Raw genomic sequence first — 26430 nt, 5'->3', positions numbered from 1 at the left:
AAAGATAACTGTCATCAAGAGTCAACCTTCAGGCCCCCAGTGCTTTGCAGCAGCAAGCCTTGCAGGGACCTCTGTTCTGTATCACCATCTCTTTTTCCATCCCAGCAGTCTTTACAGTCAGCTCTGCATAGAAATTAAGCTGCCAAACCTCACTGTCTCTTGCCCTGGATTCCTGGAGCTATAGGAAATGAAGGCCTCACTCTGTTTCTAAAATATATGCACCGCCAATTTCTTTGTAAGAAGAAAGAAGGTAATACCCTTAGGAAATATATGTCTCTCTTTCTGCACACATCTTCCTTTTGCTCAGTCCTTTAGCAAACATTTGAGTGCCTACTGTGTAGCAGGCGCTGTTGTTGGTATTGAGAAGATAGCATGCTTAAAGCAAATGTGAACTCTGGTGTATATGAAACTAACATTCTACGAGGAAATCAGAAAATAACCTACAACTACATACATATCAAGTAAATAAAACAAGCAATTTGTTAGACCGCAATCATTGCTATCAGACAGAAAGACCAGAGACAGGAAAGAATAATTCAAGGAGGGAGTTACATTTTCACACAGGGAAGTCAAGGAGGGCTTTGCTGAGAAACATCTTAGCGAAGTTCTGGCAAAGATGAAGGAGTGAGGAATGAAGTATCTAAAGGATTAGCACTTGGAGTTCAAGCGCTAAGTCCTAGACAGTGCGGATGAACCTGGAGGACATTATGCTGAGTGGAACAAATGAATTACGAAAGGACAAACGGTGCAAGGCTCCACTCATGCAGAATCTAAAAGAGTCATCGCTGTGGACGGTAAGGGTGGAATGCTGGTTACCAGGGAGCTGGGTCAAGCGAAAAGTAAGTGAGTGTCAAGTTTCAGCCAAGTGAGAAGAGTTAAGTTTCTACAGATCTGTGGTAAGCCTTGCACACATCGCCAACAATGTACACCTAAAATTTTGCTAAGAGGTTAGATCCCATGCTAAGTGTTCTTACTATACCACATTACCTTAAAATAAACAAGAGAGAAAGAGAAGGGGAGAGAGGGAGGTGGCTGCCATAAGGTAAAAAGGAGCACTTAGGGTTGATGGCTCCACAGGGAGGACAGCGTGTCTGAGGCAGAGACAGAATCTGATTGAAGCTTATAAGCACCACTGACTGCTGTTAAGAGCAGGGGAAGCAGGGAAATTGGTCAAGCTGCTCTTCAGCTCTCCAGGCAGCCACTTTCTCCTCTTCCTTCATTCTTCATTGTCCCCAGCCACTTCAGACCAACAGTCATTTTATGCTGTCTCAGCCCCATTCCACATACATTTTTGGATTCTTTAACTCACTTTAGCCAGTAGTAGACATCATACAAGCAGATATAAGGCCAAGGAAAGCAGTAAAGAACAATAGCTTCAACAATCTTCACACAGCAGCAAAAGGAACTTAGGTTTCTGTTAGTCAGGACTTCTCTGGGTGTAAATAAACTACATGCAAGTGTATTGTCTTTCCACTGCTGACAAATGGCCACTGTAGCCACATAAAATAAGACCTGCATGTCAGAAGCATAGATAGGGCATGGTTGAATTCTTTGCTCAGGGCTTTGCAGACGGAAAGAAACCAAGCACTTACACAGACGGGTTTTTGTCTAGAGGAACTGGTGGCAGAAGTTCCACTAATTCAGTTATAAGTGGTCTGAAAACTGTCAGCAGGGGTCTCTCTCAGCTCCAGGAGGATCGCTGCATCCTTTAGTATGTAGCTTTGCCATCTTGTCTCATCTCATTTCTGAATTTTTCTTCACACTTGAAGTCTGATTTCTTCATTTTTAATATCTAGGTTTAGTGTTAACAAGAGCTGTTGTGATTGAGTTGGATGGCCTAGATAATCCACTTCACTGCAAATCTGTTTGTTTGGGACCTCAATGACAGCTCCTCACAGCAACACTAAATCAGAATGACTGAGTAACTGGGAGAAAGTGGGTATAGACCAAGGGCTGGGAATTTGGGGCCATCTGAGACATCTACCTTCCATACCAAGTGAAAGGAATGTACTGACCCAGTGTCAGAAGACACCCTGAAAGTAGGAAAAGGAACTGTCAGTACCAAGTAGAACTTGAAGGAGGAGATAATGTCTGTATCTCTCCTTTGAATGTTCAGAATTTACTTCTCTTCGCATAGCATACAGGTGGCTACCAATACTTTCACTAGATCAGTGGAAAGAAAATTTCTCTTTTCTAGTCTTTGAAGACTGATCCAAAGAAAGATTCCAATTGGCCAGCTTAAGTCATGTTCTCGTAACTGAGATAGGAGGGAGAACAGCAAGCAAGGGCAGGATTAGCTTGTAAAGGGAACCTGTAGTGGTTTGAGGGGAATGGCCCTCGAGGGTCATTATGTTCCAATGCTTAGTCCTCAGTTGGTGGAAGTGTTTGGGAAGGTTTAATAGGTGTGGCCTTGTTGGAGGAGGTGTGTCGCTGGGGGTGGGCTTTGAGGTTTCAAAAGGGCATGCCAGGCTCTGTCTTATCCTCTCTCTAGCTGCAATTTGCTGATCAGATGTGAACTCTCAACTACTGCTCCAGTGCCATGCCTGCTGGCCTCTAGTCTCTCCACCATGATGGTGATGGACTAACCTGAAACTGTAAGTGAGCCCCCGATTAAATGTTTTCTTTTAAAAGTTGCCTTGATCATGGTGTCTCTTCACAATTATAAAACAGTAACTAAGACAGAAGTTGATACCCAGAGAGAGTATTGTTAGCCATGCCTGGTCATGCTGTTTCTTAGAGAAATATGAAGGGCTTGGGTCTTTGGACTAGAGAAGCAGTTGAACACTTTAACTGGGGCTTAATGGGCCATCCTAGTATGAGCTTGAAGACTGTAGTGCAGAGAGATTGTGAAATACACAGTCTCAGCTCAAGAGGTTTGGGAGGGGAATGATAGCAGCTGGGGTGGAGAACATTCTTAAACTATTTTGGCAAAAGATGCAGCTGCTTTTTGGCCAATGTCCTAAGACTCTGCATGAGGTTAAATTGAGCTTTGTATTAATGTTGTAGGCAGAAGAGATTCAAGATCTCCTAGTATTGACCATGTCACAAACCATGTGACTAATAACCAACCATTGGTGATCACTCTTATGCAGATCTATAACAGAAAGGAGCAAGTGACACCACGAGAAATAAAAAATGTAAAGTCTGAGAAGAAAAGAGAACCAGTGAATATAACGTTGGAGTCAAGTCCTACATTCAAGGATGTAAGAAGCTTAAAGAAAAGCCTGAGGCTAAATGGAATTAATGAAGAGGTACCTTCAGTAAGACCCTACCCAGTTGATCCTACAGCTTGTAAAAATCAAAATCTTAGGCAGTATAGGAAACCATTAACAAGATGAAGCTTATGCAAATGTCAAACTAGGAGTGGGCCAGATTCCAGTACCAGAAGACAGCAAAATATGCATCTTCTGGATTTAAAGTCAAGAAGGATACAGGAAAGGAGTTATGGAATCTTCCTTTGTGCCTCTCTATGTACCTCTGTCTTTTGGACTATAGTTCAGGAATCCCTTAGCACGAAGAAAAAAGAATCCAGAAGGGATTCGAAAAAAGAACTGTGTATGAAAATGGATATGGAGTTAACTGAATTGTCAGTTCTCCTGCCTTTGCTGCCTTCAACTCTGTAAGTTTCACATGGTTTAATTACATTTAAAAAAAATAAGTGTCATCTTGAAAAACAAAATGGTTGCATTGCCTTAATAAAAATCAAAAGTAGAATAAAAACCAACTATTCTCCAGAGTACAAAGGAATAATCACACTAATAAATATTCTGCTGTATTTCCTAGCAGGCTGTTTTTGTACATTCATATTTTCATAGCTATGATCACGGTATGTATTCACTTTCAGTTGTTAGTTTTTGCCTTACCAGTGCAATCTGCTTTTCTTTATAAATATTACACTTAAAACTGATATAAAGTTCCACCATTTCTGGAAATGTTTTTTTCAGTGTTTTCTTATAATTAAGATTCAGCTCTGCAACAACGTTTCTCTTATTTTTCTTCTCTTAGGATATATTCTCAGAAATGGAATTTAAGTGTGAAAGGATTGTGAGGCTTCTTAAGAGTCACCATACCCGCTGTCAAATTGCTTTTGAAAAGCATTTCTACCGTTTCATCTTACCACCATCCTACAACAGTCTGTGTCTTACCATGTCCTCGCTGACTCTGGACATTTTATTCTTTAATCTCCACTGCTGGCCAAAACTTGATTACATTTTCATGATTCTATTTTAACCCAATGGGCCTTGATTCTCAGTGGTGGCAGGGAGCCACTAAAAATCAAAGTCACACACATGCAGAAAATTAGCAAATGTTTTTGCAAACACATGTAAACAGTTTTATCTTTTCAATTAATCATACTTCATTTTCTGACTTCATTCCTCCCGTCCTTTCTTTCATTGGCTCTTCTTTCTCCCCCTCTCTTTTCCAGTCTCTCCCCGTTCTTCCCTCTTTTTTAGTTTTGAAACAGGGTTTCCTTCTGTAATCCATACTGCCTTGGGATGTGGTACCCTCCTGCCTCTGCCTTCTGAATGCTGGGACAAAGGATTTCCCTCCTACTCCCAGCTAATGAAAGGTTTTTGACCTCAGCACTGATGGCATTGGAGGATTTTTGTTGAAGCTGATTGTTTTGTGCATCATAGGAAGTTGGAAGCATCCTTAGATTCCAGTAACTCCCTTAGTTTTGACAACCAAAAAATAATCTTTCAATACAACCAAAACTACCCAGGAGGAAATAGTCCCTGACTATTGTTCTAATGGAAAGATACAGCTCTAGTCATCCAGGGTGCATTCCAGGGATAAAGTCTTATTGGGTAGCTTAGATCTGATAGTCTGCACTCAACACTTCTATCTCTTCTTTGCCAACAAAGCCCCGATTTTGCTAATATGAGCACAGGGGCTGAATTACGTGTAATGTTGCCTGGCCTTGCTGGCCCAGCAGTCATTCCAGTCTTATCCACTAGCTTTTGTTTGTAACCAGAATTCTGTCCTGACCCAGAGAAGCCAACTAAACATGGGCATCTGAGAAAGATTTCCTTTACTGACCAAAAGAAACGCTTCTTCTCAAACAGATCCTTCTATGTGTCACCTTAGTTGGCTTTCTAAGAGCTCCTATGTAATACACTGTTCAGAAATGGTGAAATGCCCAAGATTGAGCAATAGGCAAGAATATTGTCATAGGGGTCATCTTTGATCAGGGGTCTTTCTCTAGGCTGTTTCAGCTTGTTGAAGAAATGTTCAGCCAGAGAGATAAAACCAGAGAACTTATTCTGGCCCTGAACAAGCAAGCAAGCAAGTACATCCAGACAGGTGGAAGTATAATGAGAATAATTCCAAAAACACTTTGGACAGAAACGGGAGCTCTTGGGAGAGTTATTTGCTCTGTGATCACTGGGCAGAATTGCAGGTGGTGACTTTCAGTACCAGTAGTACAGAGGGACTAGAAGAGGTAGAGGCGGTTGGGGCTAGTGCTACCATATCTTAAAGAGAGTATGGGGTGCAATGGAACAGCCAGGAAGCAGGGATTCAGGGAAGACTTTGATCCCACGGTTGGCATGGATTAATGGGTGAATACGGATAGGAAAGAAGGGTAGATGTATGGGAGGGCAGGTAGGCAGAGGAGTGACTGGGAAGAATCTTTGATGGGCGGAAAAGTAAGGAACCAGGTAGCTGTGTGGCGGGTTGGGGCAGATTGATGAAAGAGCAATGGCTAATCTGTAGCAACAACTCTTGCTTTTCACTTGGGTCCCAGAGGCCGTTTTCTAACATGGCAAAGAATATCTGAAGGTTTCGGTAGACTGTATTCCTCTTTTAAAGTTCAGCTCCCCTCCGTGGCCTGAGCATTATATGCCAAAATCGGATAGTAGGAGAGGGTCCTAGATATCACAAGCTTACTACACAAAACGTGTGTGTGTTTGACTGTCATTCCTTTTCTTCTCTTTATCTCTCTCTCTCTTTCTTTCTTTCTGACACAAGGTTCATTATGTAGCCCTAGTTGTCTGAGAACCTGCAAAGTAGATAAAGCTGCCTTTATACTCATGGTGATCATCCTGTCTCTGACTCTCAAAGTGCTGGGATTACAAGCATGCATTACAATACCTTGCTTTATTAAAAAAAGGATAGTAATCCCCTACTGTAAGTCATATATTTAAATGAGAATTGTAGATGAATACCAAACCACAAATGAGATATATGACACTTATAAATCTAGTGTGTTATGCACAGATTTGGCCTACACTGAATGCAAGAGAGGTGCATGTACTAAAATTACAATGACAAAAGCAATCGGAATACAGTGTGACCAATGCCCAAGTACCCAGAAGTTTTGTTTGTTTGTTTAATTTCAGGGTGATGGTTTGAGAAAGGGTCTCACTATGTAGTTTCAGTTTAGTGACCAGCTTGTTTTCCTCATGTACTGTCCTGCTTCTGCAAACACTGTCTCTTGGTGGTTACTTTCTGGATTCCACTTTACCAGGGACCACAAATATAGAAATTTAGGATAGCAGATCTTTCTGCAGGAATGGTGGGATGTGGCTCTGTAAACCATCAGAGCTCAACAAGCAGTGGCACGTGGTATCAGTCTTTTTAAAGATCATTTTACAGTCTCCAGCTTTCGTCTGCATCACAGCCAGTGACTATGTCATTTAGGTACTATTCTATCGGCCAAGGTGGTTAGAGCTCCAACACTTGTCAGGTAAGGAGTCTAAGGAAGCTGGTGGGTAGTTTCAGGGTCTCCAGACAGATCATGGCAAGTGCTGATGTTATTCCATCAGGATTACGCAGCCAGGATCCTTCTCTTGGATCACCTTGGGTTCCCTAAACATCTCAGTATTTTACGAAATGCTTGCTTCCTTAAGAATTCATACACAAATTATCTTCCAAGCCTAGAAACACCTCTAGGAGGACTTGAAGAGCAATCCACAACTGTCTTAATCAGTTTTGCAGGCAAAGAACCGAAGTTCTAGGGAAGTGAAAGTTTCAGAGTTCAACCCAAATCCAGGCCTCCTAGCATTCAAGATATCCTGAATATCACTATTCTCTGTTTTTCCAAGTAAACCAACAACAAGACATATCTTCAGGACACAGGCTGTGCTTGTGATGTTGTTTGCTATTGCTAGTTAGGCATGAAATGTTCTTTTAATTGCTAGAACACATGGAATCCTGAAGGGCTTCTGGGAAAAGGGGGCTCTAGTCCTTAAGTCCTTCTCAGAAGCTCTGACTGATAAGTAGACGCCACCATACTTCTGCAAGTTTTCTAAGAGCTGGGTGATCTTTCTGAAAGAACTGCCCCTCCTCCAGAGGACTCTGGGACTTGTATTGAGCCCCTGCTGTAGAAAACTGGGACTTACTCAAAGTCAATGCCAAGAGTATTTCAGCCTTGTATACAAAAAGATCCCACCCAAAGGCATTTGTTACCATTAGTTGACTCATAGAGGCTGTACACTCCACCCAAAGGGAAATCTGGCAACATCTCTAGACAGTTTGAGTTGTCCTACCTGGGAAAGGGCTGTGGGTTTTAGTGTCAATTCTGCTGAACTAGATAGCACCTACTCTGAAGAATCAGTTGGCTCAAAGTGTCAACAGTACTCAGGCTAAGACTGCCTACCTTAAGGGAAGAGTGATGCTTAGCCTCCATGCAGGGCCTCAGGTCAGCAGCAAGGGAGATCAGTTTGGGGACATCTTTTGCTGTCAGTATGGGCTTTCAGAAACTTGAGAAAGTAAGTGCACTTAGGGCTCCTACTAGGGAGCAACAAGCCCAAGGATACAGATACCTTCCTTCTCCAGGAGAAACAAGAGCAACGGAGGGTAGGAGACTCTCTTTCCAGGGAAGGACTCCCCCCCAACTGCAACAATGAGGAAAGGAGAAGCAGCCAGCTTGGGGATTTAAGGAGTCTCATTTCACTTTCTCTTGCAGTAGCCCCGAGGCAGGAGAGAAAACTGAGCACCATGCACAATAAACAGACAAAGGCAAAGAGCCCTGGGTAAGTTCAGGAAGTCGTCTACCTAGTGGTAAGGCAGGAGCTAGTGCCAAGTCTTTTCATGCCGTGATGAGCAGAACTGTGTTCTCCTCATAACCCACATTCATATGTGGCAGTTCTAACCTCCAGAATGATGCCTTTGGGGAAAAGGCTGTAGAGAGGTAATAATATCTCACTCTGTGTGTGCGCACGTGTGTGTGTGTGCGCGCCCGCATGTGCATGTGCGTGTATGTGCATGTGTGTAAAAGGACAACATGTGGAATTTACTTCTCTCCCTTCGCTATGTGGATCTCTCCTTTTTCCTATGAAACATGGGTCATCAGATTTGGTGGCAAGCAGCAAGTGCCTTTTACCTGTTGAACAGTCCATGTGGTCTTTGTTGGGAGGTTCCTCGTAGGGAGGTAACTGAGGATAAATTAAACCACAAGGTGGGAGTGGTGTCCCTTTGTAGGAAGAGGAAAATACCTCCCTTCTTTCCCTGTGAGTACACAGCAAAGACCATGTGAAGAAACCAGAAGCGAGGAAGAGAGTGCTCCCCAGAAAACACCCTACCACGCCTCTATCTTGGGCTTTCAGCTTTCAGAATAATGAGAAATTAAAAACTTGCTGTTTTAACCACACACTCTGTGGTATTCTCTTGCTGTAGGCTGTATAGATGAATAAAAATGCCAATAGCTGGCTCTACACTAGGAGCTTCCAATTCTGACTCATTGCTTTATTGGCAGAAGAGCCACCAATAACCAACTTTGATTTTATAAGTTTCTTTTTCACAGACTTGAATCTACTTCATGTCTTTGTCCTACCTACAACCAACCAGTCAGCATTCTCTCCTGTATGACGGCTCTCCTTCCTTCATTCCTAGGTTTCTACCTACAACCAACCAGTCAGCACTCTCTCCTGTATGACGGCTCTCCTTCCTTCATTCCTAGGTTTCTACCTACAACCAACCAGTCAGCACTCTCTCCTGTATGACGGCTCTCCTTCCTTCATTCCTAGGTTTCTACCTACAACCAACCAGTCAGCACTCTCTCCTGTATGACGGCTCTCCTTCCTTCATTCCTAGGTGTCTACCTACAACCAACCAGTCAGCACTCTCTCCTGTATGATGGCTCTCCTTCCTTCATTCCTAGGTGTCTGAAGTACTGCCTTCACTCTGAGTCTCTGCTTCCTTCTTAGGGCTTCGCCATGGGCCAGCAATCCTCAAATTTCAGGTTTTTTTTTTTTTTTTTAAATTTATATATAGCAGTCTCATCTCTCTCTGAAAACTTTTCCTGGGAAAGCTGCCACAAGACCTATTTCCATCAGGACCTTAGTGTCTGCCTCACTAAGGAATTCCCAGAATAAATCTGTACTAAATATCTGCCAAGTAAAGGAATGAAAGGACAAATAAACACACTCTCCCTTGTGAGGCGATAACTTTAAAAACTAGATTTCTAGCCTAGGTACCTTTTCTGAGTTCTAGACTTAATGCATCAGTGACAACCTGTAGAAGTGTCATGCAACGATCACCTCCCCAAATTCAATGATGTAGACACCCAGAAGCCTTTATGGTTGTGTAGGATTACAGTGGTTGGACAATGGTCTGCTCTCAGCGCTAGGATTAAGGCTGTGTGGACTCTAGCTATGAACTGAAGCTGAGTGCAGCTCTGCTCCTTTAAGACCAGGTGGTAGCACAGTGGCCACTCACTTTCCTCCTGGCAGTGGTTAAGCCTCACAAGCTCACTTAAGGTCTTCGTCTATGTCCACACTCTCTCATGTTCCAGAGAACAAATTACATCTCAGAAAGAAGCCTGTCTTCAGTGGGATGAGGAAAGACCTCTGGGTTGGTGAGGGGAGTAAGATCACCGAGACTAGCACAATTGTCCAGTCTACAAAGTTGCTACCTGCTTTAAAAGTCTACAAGTTCCTTAACTAACTGTGCTTTTGCTAAGAGTGGAGCTGGGTCATCATGTCCTCATTCCAAGCTTGGAGTCTGTCTACTACTGTCAGTTCCTTTGACTCTTGCCCATTCCATCTCATAAAAGCCCCACTATTCCAGTCTACACAGCTGGACAACTCTCCCCCGACAGACACTGGCCTGACTCATTTGTGTGTTTTCTACACTTCTGAGAATCTATATTGATGGCACTTCTAAATCCATTTTCCACCTCTCATTCTATTTGGTATGTTTTCCTCCTGACTGTTGGCCTCAGCTGACAAGACCTCCTCCTTCCTTCTCTGCTTCAGTGTGTCTAAGTGGCAATGAGGAAACTGGACAGTGGGTAGTCCTTTTAAATCCTGATGCGATACATTGAAAATAATCTCTTTTCATCGGTCTTTCCTAGTGACAGTATCACTGGATTCTGCAGTGAGACAGACATTAGGACCCTCCAAAGGAGAGAGAGGTCAATTATTAGCTAGTTTTGCTTTTTCTATATCCTGGTTTAGATTACATTTAACACACACACACACACACACACACACACACACACACACAGAGAGAGAGAGAGAGAGAGAGAGAGAGAGAGAGAGAGAGAGAGAGAGAGAGAGAGAGAGATTGGTTCTAATTTTCCCTCTTATATTTACTTAGGTTGTTATCAGATAATTTGATAGTCTTCCACAGGACAAATGGGCCTTGCTCCCTGTGGCTGAAGATAGGAATAGCAAGTCTGGGTGAAAGCACTTTGGCAGCACAAAGAGGAAGAGCTTTCCAAGATGAATGTTGGCAGTATAGCTAGCACTTGCCTGCTGTATTAATTTCTCCCTTAAAAGAAAGCTGACCTAATTTTTCCAGCCTAGAGCCCTAATGGACTCTTTTTCAGAGGCCATCCTTCTCCTACATAAAGGGATGCATTGTATTTAATGATAAGCCTTTTAATGGAATTTGCTATTTCTGGGTCTCTGGAACATGCCATTAATGAGCTTGCAAGCACAAGGAATATCAGATGCTTGAGGGGCATGCTTTTCAAGGACAGGCTGCCCTAGCAGGAAAATGAACAAAACCAGAAACAGGTTCTCCTTCATTCCCTTGCCTTTAACCAAACTCTGATCTAGATAAATTTGGGCTTCAAATTCTGAATGCACCATATCCTCATCTCCTTACTCCCTAGCACCTGTCTATGTGCCATTATCTACAAATGTTTCTGCCATAAATCAACCACAACTTAACCTGCAAAATGTAAAACTAAACCAAGAGACACAGAAACTAAGAAACTGACATCCTTCAAGCTCGTTTGGACACTGCCCATGTAAAAGCTTGCCGAGAACAAGTGGAGAAAGATGGGGTGACTGGTTTGAGTTAAATCTTCTAACTTTTAGGAGCTGTTTAGCTCTGGGCTCAAATCTGCATATTGTAAAATAAAAGCCTGTTGTTAATCAGAGGTTTCCCTCTTCACGGAGCAGCGTATTTATTATCACGTATTACTCCACAAGGCTCTTCCGAATTGCACCTCTAAAAGAGAACAGCTCACCGGAGCACGGAAGCATATGTCCTGCTTGTGGTTGAGGAGCTCCGCCATCTGTGCATCGCTTAGTGCCCACAGTGAGCTGGTACCCAGGCGTGACTTAGCATCCTGCTCAGACTGGAATTTTGCTTCCACATCCATTCTTTAATCTGGATCTTACTGGTAGGTACTTCCTTGGGCCCTGGCATCAACGGTAGCGCTAAACGTGTATTAAAATCTTCCTCGTCTTGCAGTTCAAAGCCATCAGTTCACACGGATGAGTGAGTTCCCAGAAGCATGTTAGGAGCTACTGGTAATTTAAAGAGCAAGAAGCTCAAAACCAAACCACGACAAACAAACACCCATGAAAACAACAACAAAACTTGATCATCTCAAAGAACGATCAATCTGTAGTCTGTATTGTCACTTAAGAGCGCACTTAAAATGTGAGTTCTCCAACCATGGCTGGTGACCCCCAGAGAGCTTCAGTAGTGTTCTGGGAAGGAAGACGCCTTTGGTAATGGTAGAGAAATGGAATAGACTGTCTGTTCTCTGTGGCTGACATATCAAATTACCCCACACTTGCAAGATTAAAATAATCTTATTCTCTCCAAATTCTAGGAAACAGAAGTTAAAAGTCCATACGACTGCAGGATTTGCTCCCTTCTGAGCCTTACAGGGAATTTATTCTTTGCCTCTTCCACTTTCTGGTGGCTCCAGGCAGTCTTTGATCTTTGTGTATCACCGCAATCCTGCCTCAGTCTTCATGTGTCCTCCCTGTCCTCTGTACCCTCTCCCATTCCATTAAATCATCTGCTGTCTTTCTCTTATAAGGATGCACGTTAGGGCCCAGTCAGGCAACCTAAGTCTCCTGCACCATCTCATTGGCTCCTGCACCATCTCATTGCCTCATTATATCTGCAAATACTCTTTTCCTCCAGTATTCTTCCAAGCATTCGTCATAGGGATTTGATGTGGACACTGTGTGCATGCATGTGCATGTGTGTGTGTGCATGTGTGTGTGTGCATGTGTGCGCGTGCATGCATGACTTTTTAGTCTTTGCAGCTAGTATCAAGAGAAAGCAATATCCATGAACAACACATCAAGAAGGGACGCTGAATGATCCTACAAACTTATATTTCAACTAAACAAGAGTCTCGGGGTCAAGAAGCAAAGCTACACAGTGCTCATTTGGAATTCAGCAGGCATGGGAATATAGTTTTAGGAAAACCCTTTTAAAAAAAAAACATTGTTACACTTCAGAAGTCTGGAAAAACACTGTTCTCAATGATGATACCAAAAATGCAAAAGTGGGTCTTTCTGCTCCCTGCTTTGAAGGTTCTACAGCTAAGAAAAAAGCTTTCTAGGGAGACCAAGGTCAATGACTTGTCTCCCAGGTAATTGCTAGTATGTGTGCTTTTAGTGGGCCTCTGAAATATGAGAAAAGCATTTGTTCCTCTGATATTTTAATTTACCTAGGGGCATTTTCCAGGTATATTCTCTTTCCCTGGAGCTCACAACACTATAAGTAGCTTCAAATAGACTCTAGTGATCCAACAGCCTGAGCTGTGATTATGTCAAAGTAGTTCAAAAGTAAAGATGTAAGCTGGGCTTGGTGGTGTTGAACACCAATCAGGAGCCAGAGGCAGGTAGATCTCTGTAAGCTGGAGGCCAATCTGGTATAGTGAGTTCTAGGACAATGAGGGATACATAGAGAGGCCCTGCCTCAAAATTCAAAACAAATCAACAACAAAATGATACTATTGTCTCTGTAACTATAGAGATTTCTCTCATAGATCTGTTCTTGTGTTTGGATTTATGAGAGAAGAGAGTTACTGTAGTGAGGGGCTGCAGGCTGTGTTCCTGCCGCCCTGCTCCCGGCCACTGGCTAGCTTATGCCCCAAAATAACAACACACAAATTGTATTCTTTAAAACACTGCCTGGCACATTAGTTTCAGCCTCTTACTCACATCTTGATTAACCCATATCTAATAATCTGTGTAGCACCATGAAGTGATGCCTTACCGGAAAGATTCTAACGTACGTCCATCTAGGGCTGGAGCTGCATTGCGTCTGGCCCGGTGGCTGGCTTCATGGCATCTGTTTCAGAGAGCAGAGGCAGGGCAATTGTCTGAGCCAACTACCTCACTTCCTTCTTCCTGTTCTGTCTACTCCACCCACCTATTTTCTAACCTATTAGGCCAAGCAGTTTTCTTTATTAATTAACCAATGAAATCAACAGATTGATAGAAGACCCGCCTCCATCAAGTTACAATAAATATCTTTTTAAAAATGTGAGGTTTATAATGAACAACTCGGGTTCCCAGGACATGTTTTCCTGTGAGTTGTTTGAAACATCATTAAACGTTTCTCTTTCTAGGCTGTTTCCTTCCGATCTTCCCGATCTTCATACGCACCAATCTGTAACAAAGGTAAGCTCCGCTAAAGGAGTCATCTCCAGGAAAGGCTCCAGCAAGTGTGCAGAGGCAGAGAGTCAAAAGAGAGACCTTCATATTATTGACTATAGTGAGGAGAAACTGGAATCAACCAAAATGCTGGCAGGGACAAAGAAACTTTGTGATCATTTGGATTACTTGGGCTATCCCAGTTCTCCCTTAGTAAACGGTTACCATGGTAATGTATTTCTGTACACAAGCAATAGATGATCTTTCATAAGTCCCCGTTCAATCCCCATCTACAAAAATGTTTACTTTTCATCATTTTTTGGGGGTCCAGAGTTGCCTGTTTATCCCATCTTCATTTATTATTGTAATTATGCCAGATTACATCAATTATATATTTATGTGAAAAGGAAGTTCTTGTTGAAGGCTTCTGACAGACCAAAAACAAAGAGAGGCTTATAACAATACACCATTCACACACACCAAACAAACTAATACAGCATCAACATAGGTGTTATGAAGAAGTAGGAAAAGATTAGCAAGTGGGTGCAGATGGTTTAGAATCATTAAGAACTCTGACTGACTCATCTATGTGACATATTCTCAGTCTTCATATGAAAGACACTAAAACTAGAAAAATAATACAAATGTTTTATGGAATATGTCTTGGTTTTAAGTTGCTATGAAAAATACCCTGACAAAAGCAACTTCAAGTAGAAAAGTTCTATTTGGGAATTCATTTCCAGAGGGCTCCAGGCAAGCATGCTGCACAAAACACGCCACTAGGCAGTGAAGGCATGGAAGAGGAAGCAGGAAGTTGTCTGGTCACGTGTCAACCACACTCGGGAATCAGAGAATAAACTGAAAGTAGGGCCCAGTTATAAAACCTTAAGACCTTCCACTATGACTCTCTTGCTCCAACAAGGCTTCACTTCCGAAAGGATCCATAACCTTCCCAAATAATACCTCACGTCGGGGAGCAAGTGTTCAGACACATGGGCCAGCCTCTGGGCAACTTTTCACATTCAGACACACAGTGGGTGTGATGTTATTGTCAGAGAACTGAAGGCTGCTGTGGTATAGGAGATAACACTTAGAGGCGGGAAAGAGCCACCTCAAGTGATTATGGTAAATAATTTATTATAGGTGAACAAATTTCATTCTAAATGGAACTGGAATTTCACTTCAAAACAAACCATTCTTGGGTTTTAAGTTTTATAGCTACAAGCTTTGGTTTACATTAAAATATTGTTCTTGCCACATTAGGAGGCGTGAGAGTGATCAAAGAGAATGCCACAGCAGGAGTTGAAGGCCAGAAGCAAAACCTGGATGAGGGCGTGGAGGTACACACGAAGAGTAGAAGGAGACCCATTTTCTTTTTTTTTTACTTTTCTCTCTTTTATTTCTGATAATACAGAATCGTGACACATTTAAATAAATTAACACTTTATAGAACTGAGATATCTTACTACATAATCATAAAGGTTAATACAAGCCTGAAAAATGCTGATTTTATTTCTCATAGCATATGACAGAAGCCCCACATTTCACTAACAGACAAATAAAATATATTACCTGTGTAATAGCATTGGGCATTAGTTCCCCTAACTGGAGAAAACATCAGTGAAGCAATTGCACTTAGAAATGGGTTTTGCAGATATATTAACGGAATTTGTACTGAGTGTTTTACTCATTATTGCCACTTAAAGGAAATGAAGGATTAGCTGTTATAGTTACCATTATAGTTAAAATGTATGGAAACAAATAATTATCAACTACCTGAAAAATAGGTAGAGAATTTCTTAGAAGTAATAACATCATCATGAGGAAGAAGCTATAACATCACCTCCAGAAAAAAATTATAAGAATTACTTAAAAGCTAGAACATCACCTTCAGGAAACAATTTGCCAAAGTTACAGAAGAATCACAGTCATGATATAACTGATAAATATATTTTGCTTTATATAAACACATTGTGAAATAGAATTAGGTTATTGGACAGATTTCTGTGACAGGCACTGAGCTAATTGCTGAGTTCTGAAATAAGTTATCTCTCAGTCTCTGTGAGATACAGGTAGATGAGAAATAAATATTTATTTAGTGTGATATTATTAACAGAAGGCTATACTCTGAGTTATTTCAGCCACCTTATTACCCTTAAGAACAATAGCACAAATTGTTGAGCTAGTTAGACCTGTATGATTGGGAAGATGCTCAAAGTTAGTGAGGTGAATAAAGTTTCATGGTTGATAATTATGGAATTGTGGCCTTGTTTTATGAAAATATAATTCTGTTATTATCATATGGCTAGTCTATATTGATCTATGAGTAAATTGTCCTCTTTTAATAATGTAACTGTTATCTATGATTTCTGTTTTGTATAGTTTCTGGAGAACACTTTTAAAGCATTTTTAAAATTTTGAAAATTGTATCTAATAACAAAAATTTTTATTAAAATTTTTCCCTTAAATTCTTCCAGCAAAATATATATTTATTATTATGTTGATGGGATGAGGGTTTGCAGGATACACACCAATGCTCTAGACCAGTGGTTCTAAACCTTCCCAATGCTATCACCTTTTAATATAGTTCCTTATATTGTGGTGATCTCCAACCATAAAATTATTTTTGTTCCTACTTCATAACTGTAATTTTGCTACTATTATGAACTGACATATTATGAACAACATGGTACTACAACGAAGACAAATTCTTTTTGGGATAAAGTCATATGGAACTGACTCAGAACAACATCTTGAAAGGAGACAGACATAGCTCCTTTCATGTTTCTGTTTTTAATAGTTCTATGAAGATAGAATTTTTATACCAGGCAACTTTTCCTTATACAGAGAAATGACATTCAGTATATTGAGTCACATCTATCACCATCCGACTTCAGAACATGCTTTACCCTCAGCCAAGATCCTTAGACCGAGTAGGGCAGCACACACCTTTAATCGGGACACTCAGGAAGCAGAGGCAGGGGGAGCTGAGTTTGAGTTATAGGCCAGCCAGGATACACAGTGAGACTCTTAAAAAAAGGAAGAAAGGAAGGGAGGGAGGGAGGAAGGAAGGAAAAACCCTTAGCCACTCTCCATACCATATTTGAACTGTGTTTCTTAGCATTTACAACTGCCAATTTTTGTATATACATTTTTGTATATATTTTGTGTATTTCATCCACCTTGGTTGACAGACATTTAGTTTGTTTCTATTTTTTAGCATGTGTTTCTATTTTTTAGGCATACATAAGTAATGTTTTTATGAACATTCACATAAAAAATGTTATGGAGACAGGTGTTTTCATTTCTCTTGGGCACTCAGCAATGTAATTATTGGGTCCTACAACATTCTGTTTAACTGTTTAGAGAACTGTTGAGGCCATTTTTCAAAGTGGCCACATTATTTTGAATTTCTTCCAGCAATACGGGAGGGTTTGCGATCACTCTGGTTGCTGCTCTGTGGAGAAAAGACTGAAGGAAAACTGTGGAGTGGAGATAGGGAAGGAGAGAGAGAGGATGCGACTTGAAACATCTTAGTGGGATCAAGGACACTCAGCTTAGGGCACACTTTATGCCGTCTTATGGTGTGATCCAGAGGAGAGTGAGGGATGAACATATTTACATTACATCATGGGTTAGATCGTTAAATTACAAGATTCCAACAGAGTGGGCTTGTTAAAACAGATCTGTAGTTTTCAAAGTACAACCACTTAAATATTGGTCCCCTAACAAGCGTCTACAAGCACAAGAATATTTTCAGGGAAGTAGGTGGAGTCAAGTTGGAGGGTGTAATGAAACTTGTAACTCCTTTAAACCAAGAACGCACAGGGGCTCAAGTGGCAGCCTGTGACAGAGGATGCAAGGCATCATTCCTATTGCCTCACGATACTTCCTGGCTTCCAAGGCTAGAGAAGGGCTGCTGTTCTCCAGGTTACCAGGGTAACAGTTCATTCCTCAATTTATTGTGCTGTATTCACCCTCTACAGTGCATCAGATTCAGGACAGGAGGTCAAACATCTCCTGGAACCGGATAGTTCTATCTCATGTTAGGAAGCCTCATGAAAAATCAGAAGGGCAGAATCCAGTTTAGGGTCACAATTGCATTTAGTGATAAAGTTTATAACTAGAGGTGTGCATGTGTGTGTGTGTGTGTGTGTGTGTGTGTGTGTGTGTGTGTGTGTGTTTGAGTAGGGATTGTCTAGGGCCTTTGTGTATGCTAGGCAATCATACTAACTACTATTGACTTATACCCCCAGGCTTTTTAAAATTTTAATTTGGGACAAGGCTAACTAACTTGCCTAGGCAGCTCATTATGTAGCTAGGGCTAGCTTTGAACTTGTAATGCTTTTACTTCCATCACCTCGACCTCTTGAGCAGCTGGGATAATAGATATGTACTATAATACCCAGCAAATGGCCGTGTTGTTAAAAGCTCTCCAGGTGGTTTCATGTGCATTTTGGACTTTGGATCATTTTATTATTTACTTATTGGACTACCAGCACTATGCTACTATACATAAAATTAAGGATTTTTTTATTTTGGGATATATATATATATATATATATATATATATATATATCAGTGTAATGAAAGAAATATTAACCAACTACATGGGAAGAACATTTTTAAATGCTGTTTTGTCTGTATGTAAGTACGTGTACCATTGTGAGGAGTCCTCTCAGAGACAGGACAAGGGCATAAGATCCCCTGGGACTGCACTTACAGATGGTTGTGAACTGCCATGTGGGTCTGGAAATCAAGCCAGAGTCCTCTGAAGAGCAGTCGAGCTCTTAATTGCTAAGCTGTCTCTCCAGCCTCACACATGGAGGACATTTCAATAGAATTTAACAAACTTAGTAAGGTTCTATTTTGTGCCAGTTACTATATCAACGGCAAGAGAAACAGATGGATAACAAAAATGAATTATCATATAATAAACACATTTAAAAGAAAAAAAGGTTTTCAAAGGCTTTTTTTTTTTTTTTTTTTTTTTTTTTTTGCAAGGAAGGGGAACTTAAAAGGTAAATGTGATCCAAGCTTTAACAACAAAGCCAATTCAGGAAAGGAAACAAGAGGAAAACAGGGGGAGGAATGTGTATTCACAGAAGCCAAAACATGAGATGCATCCACTGGAGGATGAACATGTGTTATCCATACACAACAGCATGCTATCCACTTATAAAACAGAACAAAGTCCTGTCATTTGCTGCACCAGGAATGGAACTGGAAGGCATTACTGTAACTGAAGTGAGTTGGGCACAGATAGACAAATGCTGCATCTTCTTACTTACTTATAGCAGCTAACATGATAGATTCCATGAAGGTGAAAACAGAATGGGGTCACCAGAGGCTAAGAAGAGCAAAGAGGAAGGAGACGGCTGGTGCTGAATGTAGAGGTACAGGTGGGGTAGGTGGAATGCCTTCTAAGGTTCCAGAGAACATTGGTGGACAACAAATAGTTGTGTCTTTCAGAATAGCTAGAGAGGAGGTTGAATAGTCTCAGCACAAAGAAAGAGGGTGATGGAGACCCCGGCTATTCTGAGATGACCATTACATATTTGAACCATCACAATGTACCTCACAAATACATACAGGCTTTATGCATCAATTAAAAATTAAAAATAATCATTAAGTATGAAATATATGTACAAAGTGAAGCCTGGGATTGTACTTGACTGTCATTTCAGAATTTGGAATAGGGGTATGGATTAAAAAATTTTGCTGAAAAAATGAATTGAAAACTGGAGAATTATACAGTGACTTTGAGAAACTTCCCAGTTTCTTAAAAAGCTAAGCAGAAATTTAGTGTAGGCACAACCAATTTTTCTTTTAAGTTTGCATCCAAAGGCACATAATGACTTGCATATGAATATATAATGTTCATAGCAATATTGTTTATGATAGCCACAAAAGTTTATTCCAAAATTATCAATTTGCAAAAGGATAAATAAAATATGAGATAACTATACAAGAGATGCATGCATGAACAATAGAAGGGATGAATAGATGATGAGATAACATGATAGTCCTCAAAGGAAAAGCTAGAAATAAAAAATTAAATATTGTATGGTTTCATTTATATGAATGCCCAGAAGAGATGAACCTGGAGATTTGGGTTGGAGAGATGGCTCTGTGGCTAAGAGCGTTTGTTGAACAACCGTAAGAAACAGAGTTCAAATTCAAGCACCCATACAGCAAACTATAACACCAACTCTGAAATGGACAGAGATAAAAGGATAACTGAACTTTGCTGGGTGCTAGCCTACATATAAAAACTATAAAAACTACATATAAAAACTATAGACCTTGCCTCATCGGAACAGACTGATAAAGGAGGACACGTGGCATTTTCTTCTGGCTAGCAGCATGTGCACACAAAACATGTGTGTATATACTTACTCAGACACACACACACACACACACGATTATGTAAGTAAATCTTTTGCAAGGGACAGAAAAGAATGAAAAGTTGCTGGGGAGGGGTATGAATAGGAACTAACTTCCAATGTTCATAGGAAATGGACCTGTTCTCCAAGTAGACTTTGCTTATGGATGCCTAAAAACAGGCTGAATTTCACCGACACGTAAAGATAGTTTTTGTTGTTGTTGGAAAATCCACTCAGGTAACTTTAATAGAAAATGTCATAGTTAAATAACTATATTGAAATATTAAAGACAGTTCTGAGACTGAGTTGAATAAAGTCCCAAGCACTCAAACCAGTAATAGAATATAAATCATTTCACTAATCTTACAGAACATGGGGATAGAGACTAAAGAAGAGAAATATGGTTGAAAAACACAAATATGATAGACTATCAGTAATTATCTGGATTCAATCACATATCAAAGAAAAATTCATGAAAATATTAAATGTGCAAATGTGGAAAATATGCACTGTATAAATAGCAGACAAAAAAGAGCAGTTTAATAGAAACAATTAGCATGAAAAGTGGCAATGAGAGGCACGACATAGCAAGAATCAATTGTGATTTATAATGGAGAATATACTCTAAAAATATTGCTGATCACCAGGGATGGTGTTTGCCTTCTATATTGCTGGGTCTTCATGACTTAGCAAATAATAGGTATTCCATAATTATTACTGAATGGAATCATTATCCAATCCCTCTGCAGTGATCTGTTTATGTATTCGACATACTACAGAGGAAAGGACTGTGTCTTAACTGCGGTTTCTATTGCTGTGATAAAACATTATCACATAGGCAACTTGAACAAGAAAGGTTTTATTTCATCTTACAGGATGTAGTCCATCATTCGAGGAAGTCTGGGAAAGAACTTAACAGAGGCCATGGAAGAATGTTTGCTGGCTTGCTCAGACTGCTTTCTTATCGTACCCATGACCACCTGCCCAGCCACAATCAGCTAGGCCCTCTAACTATAATTAAAAACTGCACTACAGACTTTCCTACAGGGAAAGCTTATGGGGGCATTTTCTCAAGAGTTCTCTTCCAAAATGACTCTACTAGCCAGGAAGGGAGGCGCTGAGGTTTTATGGCATGAATATTCAGGATATGGGGCTGGAGAGAGGGCTCAGTGGCTAATGGTGCTTGCTGCTTTCCCAGGTGATCTGAGTTTGAATCCCAGAAGTTACATGAGGTGGCTCACAGTCACCCATAACTCCAGTTTCATGGAAGCCCACATCTTCTGGCTTCCATGGACACCCATCCAATGGAGTCTATATACGGACACACATGTACGCATAAGTAAAAATAATAAAAAAGATTTTAAAAGATTTAATATTTTAAATACAGCAGACACTCTTAGTGTGATAATAAACCATTACTATTACAACTCAAGGATAATTTCCTTCATAAAAATGATCCTGTTTCAGAACACAATGGCATACTCTGTTCCTGCTTCCACAGCAGTTCACAGAAGTTCTTATTTGAACTATCACATGTAGCAACTGTATGCATTTTAAATTTCTCTTGCTATCTCAAGTCTTGCTTCCCTTCAAAAACTACATTTTAGCATCTTGAAGACAGAGAATGTGGCATCTACCATAATCGCCTTTCCAGGTACTAAAAACGAATTTTAAATAATAAACATAGGTTTTATTATTGGTGCTATGAGATAGTATGGGTTACATAGTGGCACAAGGCAAGGCTTCCAAGAAGCGACTGTTTGGAGACAGGCGTGTGTGCAAAGAATATGAAGAAGTTAATGGCAGGACAAGAGAAGACAGTGTTCTGTCTCAAACCTGTGTTGTATTCCTCTGGCAAGGGTGCCTGTCCATCCTTCTAAAGGACAGGTGTAGGACGTGCGAGGAAGATGCTTAAGAAAGAGAGCAGAGCGTGTCCTTCATTACACTCTGGACAAAACCTGGAGCAGGTCTTCTGTGTTAGAAGTTAGAGGCGAAAAGAAAAATCCCAAGTAAACAGCTAATTTAATCTACTCAAACTCTATAGGAAAGATGGGAAGGGACATTTTTCTTTTACAGACATGCGGAGAGAATCTGGGAGGAGTTGTTCCTAATTGGGGAATTGCAAGGGATTAACAGCCTGCAATGGTAACATCTCAGACACACAGCCTGAGTATATTCAACTAGGACCCTGAGATGAAGTAGGGAGATGGACTGGCTGACCTCCCAAGGTCTTTTCTATTCCCACAGTTATATCCGGAATCCCTTTTTTTTCCACTACGCTCCTACCCATGCCTGCAGTCAGTTTGATAGTAAGTCCCCTGGGCTGCCTTCCAGGGTTAGGAGGATGCCACACAAGGCTGATGGCACTCAACAAATGATTTAAATATTTGTAGAGTGAAGGAATAAATGAATCGTGTTTAAATAGGGCTCACATGATCTCCCCAGCTGTAGAGCAAAGAGAACTGGTAAGGGAGCATGAACACACACACACACACACACACACACACACCCCTTCTCACACTCTAACCTTGAGAAAGCATAGCCCACCTGCTCAGTAAGCAGGCTGCAGGAGTTTCCTTGGCAAGGATCCTGTCTGTTGCTTCCAAATGCTGTCTCTGGAAGGTCACTACTTCACCCAGCTATAGGACAGCTTCCCTTGGTCTCCAAGACAAAGTTTGTTGAGGTTCAGTGAAGATCTCTCCTGGGGGTGCGTCCGCATTCCCACCTCTACTCTGGGTGCCCCTGGCGCACAACTGGTCCACCCGCAGCGCCCCGCCTTACCTTGGTGAGCTGAGCGATTTTCTTGCACATTTTCACGTGCATCTCGGGATCACAGTCCATTCTCCAGTCCGAGCCAGGGCGGGCGTCCGCTTTAGAGCTCGCGCAGGTTCCTGGCGTGTGGATTTTGCTGTGGAGGGCAGATGCCATCGCTTTAAGGCGCCCTGCACTATAAAGCTCTGGTTCGCACTCTGCCTGCTGGCCGTGTGCACTTACGTGAGAGCGCGGGCGTGAGGGCTGTCTCCAGAGAGATGGCAGGCACTGCGGTCCTGCCAGCACAGCCGCGTGGCTCCCCTTTCCGGAGGTGCCTCCCTCTCGGGCTCTCTCGCGCACCCACCTTCCTCTGCTCGTGCTCGTTCGCTGGCTAGCTGGCTCACGGGCACCCGCACCCTGCAGAGTGGCGCTGGCGCTCTGCACGTTGGGGTTCACGATCTGCGGATGCTTCCGAGAGGGTGCGGGCTACACCAGCAAGAGGACAGCTTCTAAGGGGTGTTGGGGAGGTCTGCCCTGGACTGGTAGTTTTCTTGGGCAACTGGATGGTATGGGGCTCCCAACTCCTCTATGAGCGATCCAGCCCAAGGTTGATTGGCCGAGCTTAGAGGAAAAAATGCTGGCCGTAGTCCCTAGGAGTCCGGTGAGTCAGAATGAAAATACCCTAAAACCCTGTGAATGGGACAGGTGAGACAGCGGGTCCAATACTTGCAACCCTGATGCTGGAGGGTGAAGGCAGGAGATGGGATGCTGAGTGGCAGGGGGTGGGAATGGAAGGTGGGGGAGGGGGCTGATTCAAGGAGGTTGGGATCCAGAGCTCAACATCGGACAGTGCTGGAGCCTCAGAATCACAGCGCGAGACTGACTGGGAGCCCCACTCCCAATCCCCCAGCTTGGAGAGGAGCCCGCTCAGTACTGAATGCTAGAGATCTCCAGCAATGTCAAGTCCAAGGCCAATAGTGACCAAAACACGAAACAAAACAAAACCCCACATAACTCTTGGTAGGGAAAAGGTTAGCAGCAACACAGAGAAGTCATGCTGCAGGTAAAGAGGCTGGTAGCTGGTATAGGAAAGGAAGGCACAAGAAGCATCAGATGTGGCTGAAAAGCCAAGTCTGTCCAGTTAGAGTGAAGTGGCCCGTCAAAATGTGCCATTACCTAGGACAGGGCTGAGGCTGAATCCTGTCACCGTTTGAAGTTGCTCCCTTTAGTTTGGGAAGGAGATGGGTAGCAGGTGAGCGAAAGAACCAAATCCCTTTCTGACTTTTCTTGGTTTTAAACAGTGGACTCTGGAAAACATGACAGGACCTTTGGCAGATTTTTTCTGAAGTGTGAATACCGTCATCGTTATGAGTTTGCACAGCTAACATATTTTATTTTATAAACTGTCTGACCCTCCATACTGGAGGTGACACTACTCATTTTTATAGGTGAGGTAAATTAACAGTTGGGTGTGAAATGGAGTCACCTATACTACTACTTTGGTTTTATACCCACTTCCCCAGGCAGTCACAGCACCCACAGTAGCCACCAAGAGAATCTTAGGCCTTATCCTAGGACTCCTTGGGACAAAATCTCTGGGAATCAGCGCCAGCAGTCCAAGTATTAAAACACAAACTCCCTATTTAATTCCAAGTCATGTAAAATGGCACCTACAGGATCTTAATAACACACCAACTTTTACAGGAATTCAACCACTGTGCAAATGAGAAGAAAGTTAGCCTTCATGGAGCCACAACACGAAAGCAAAAAATGACTCATTTTGAATTATCAACACCAGTGGCCCTGTGAGTCAGGGTATTTGGGTGTGAGTACACACGTGTCACAATGGCCACATTCCTGGTGAATCTCCTAATATGTGCTAGCACCTGAGTACTACACTGTAATAAAATCATACATATTAATTAATTGTAATCTCATCCCTTTCATTTCTTCTTTTCATTAATGTCGAGAAAGTAAAACAACTTTAAAATATGTGTTAGGCCTGGGTATGGTGGATAACTCCTGAAATCCAAGCACTCGGAGCCAGAAGCATAGTTTCTCAATCTTCTCTCCCAAGGGAGATATAAAAACAAAACACCTTGTCACAAAAAGACAACATTTGCTCTGAGATTTCATTAAGCGTATTCATGTAAGACCACAGAATATGGCATTTTGGAATAAAATGTGTTGAGGCAAAAATACAATTGGGTTATATAAAATGTTAATATGATTATTAGGGACACTACAATTTGTTTTGGAAAGAGCTGCCTTTAAGTCTTTGGTAATATCATTGTTTCCTGCATTCCTCAGACACGTGCTAGTGGCCAGAGGTGTGGAGCCCTGTGAAGAGAGAAGAGGGGCAGGCACAGTGGCACAAACACCTTCTTTGTACAGGAAACAGTCAGTTTGAAAAGCATACTTGACTTTAGAGTTCATGGGGAGGAATGGACCTGGCACTCCTGTAGTTTTATTTCTGGTCTATTTTTAGAAGTCAAGTAAATGGAACTTACCAAAGGGGGAATAACCTGAAGCTTCCTAGTTACATTTGTAACAAATGTTCCTCACTTAAATGGAAAGCAAATACTTAAATGCAATTACGTATTGGTAATGTAGTTGACATACAGTTGAATATTGGAATACAGGTACATCATTTAAAATAAATTTAAAATTTAATATATATCTGTGTTTTGTCTGTATGTATGTCTGTGAGCCACATGCTTTCCTGGTGCCTGCAGAGGCAAGAAGGGAGTTACATATGGATGGGAGCTGCTCTGTGAGTGCTTGGGAATTGAACCCGGGTCCTCTGCAACTGCCAGTGCTCATCACTTGTGAGTCATTCTCCAGCCCCCAAATTGTTATTTCTTAATTTCTATTTCTAGATCTGACCACCGCCTTATTTTAATCGTTTTATACTGTCACTGTAACGTGCACGTACATGCGTGTGAGCACACACGTGCACACACACATGCGCGCACACACGCGCGCGCGCACACACACACACTATCAAGAGCATTTACATGAAGCTAGAAATTCTCAAATCTCAGCTAACCCTCAAATCGTTAGGAACTTGTTTAAACGAGCAGTGTGGCTCCCCACCTCAGAAACGTTGATTCCCTAGGACAAGGCTGAGGAAGTAAAAACAATTACTTCTGTTACACTGCTGTTGAGCACTGCAAACACTGATTTGAATGTTGCTTTGATGACACAAGCAGGCCTTGTCTACGTCTTCTTGCTTTGTGATGTTTCCCTCACCCCTTCTCCTATTCCAGTTCCATCAGCCTTCAAGCCTTGGCTCATATTACAGTTCCTGAATCCTAGGTAGCCCTGACCGAACTGTGCCAGGCAGAGATCTTGGAGCTTCCACACAGGAGGCATTTGATGAAACTTTTGGAATATTACATTTTACTAGCAGATTATGATTACTACTCTGATATTTTAAATGAAACAGTAGAAACTGAAATACATTAGAATTTTTTTTTCATTTTGAAATT

General features: G+C 41.7%; 1 protein-coding gene across 1 annotated transcript in view; it reads right to left on the bottom strand.

Moving 5' to 3' along the window:
* The window catches only part of Fam184b (family with sequence similarity 184 member B), a 95478-nt gene extending 72362 nt beyond the window's left edge, over nt 1-23116 (bottom strand). The window contains exon 1 of the mRNA XM_042054866.1: nt 22970-23116. Coding sequence (XP_041910800.1) covers nt 22970-23116 — 147 coding nt within the window. The remainder of the gene's footprint in view (nt 1-22969) is intronic.
* Between the last annotated feature and the right edge of the window lie 3314 nt (nt 23117-26430).

Source organism: Arvicola amphibius, chromosome 1 (assembly GCF_903992535.2).
Source record: "Arvicola amphibius chromosome 1, mArvAmp1.2, whole genome shotgun sequence".
Classification (NCBI taxonomy): domain Eukaryota; kingdom Metazoa; phylum Chordata; class Mammalia; order Rodentia; family Cricetidae; genus Arvicola; species Arvicola amphibius.
The sequence above is the reverse complement of the archived record's forward strand: the minus strand, read 5'-3'. Positions and strand labels throughout refer to the sequence as shown.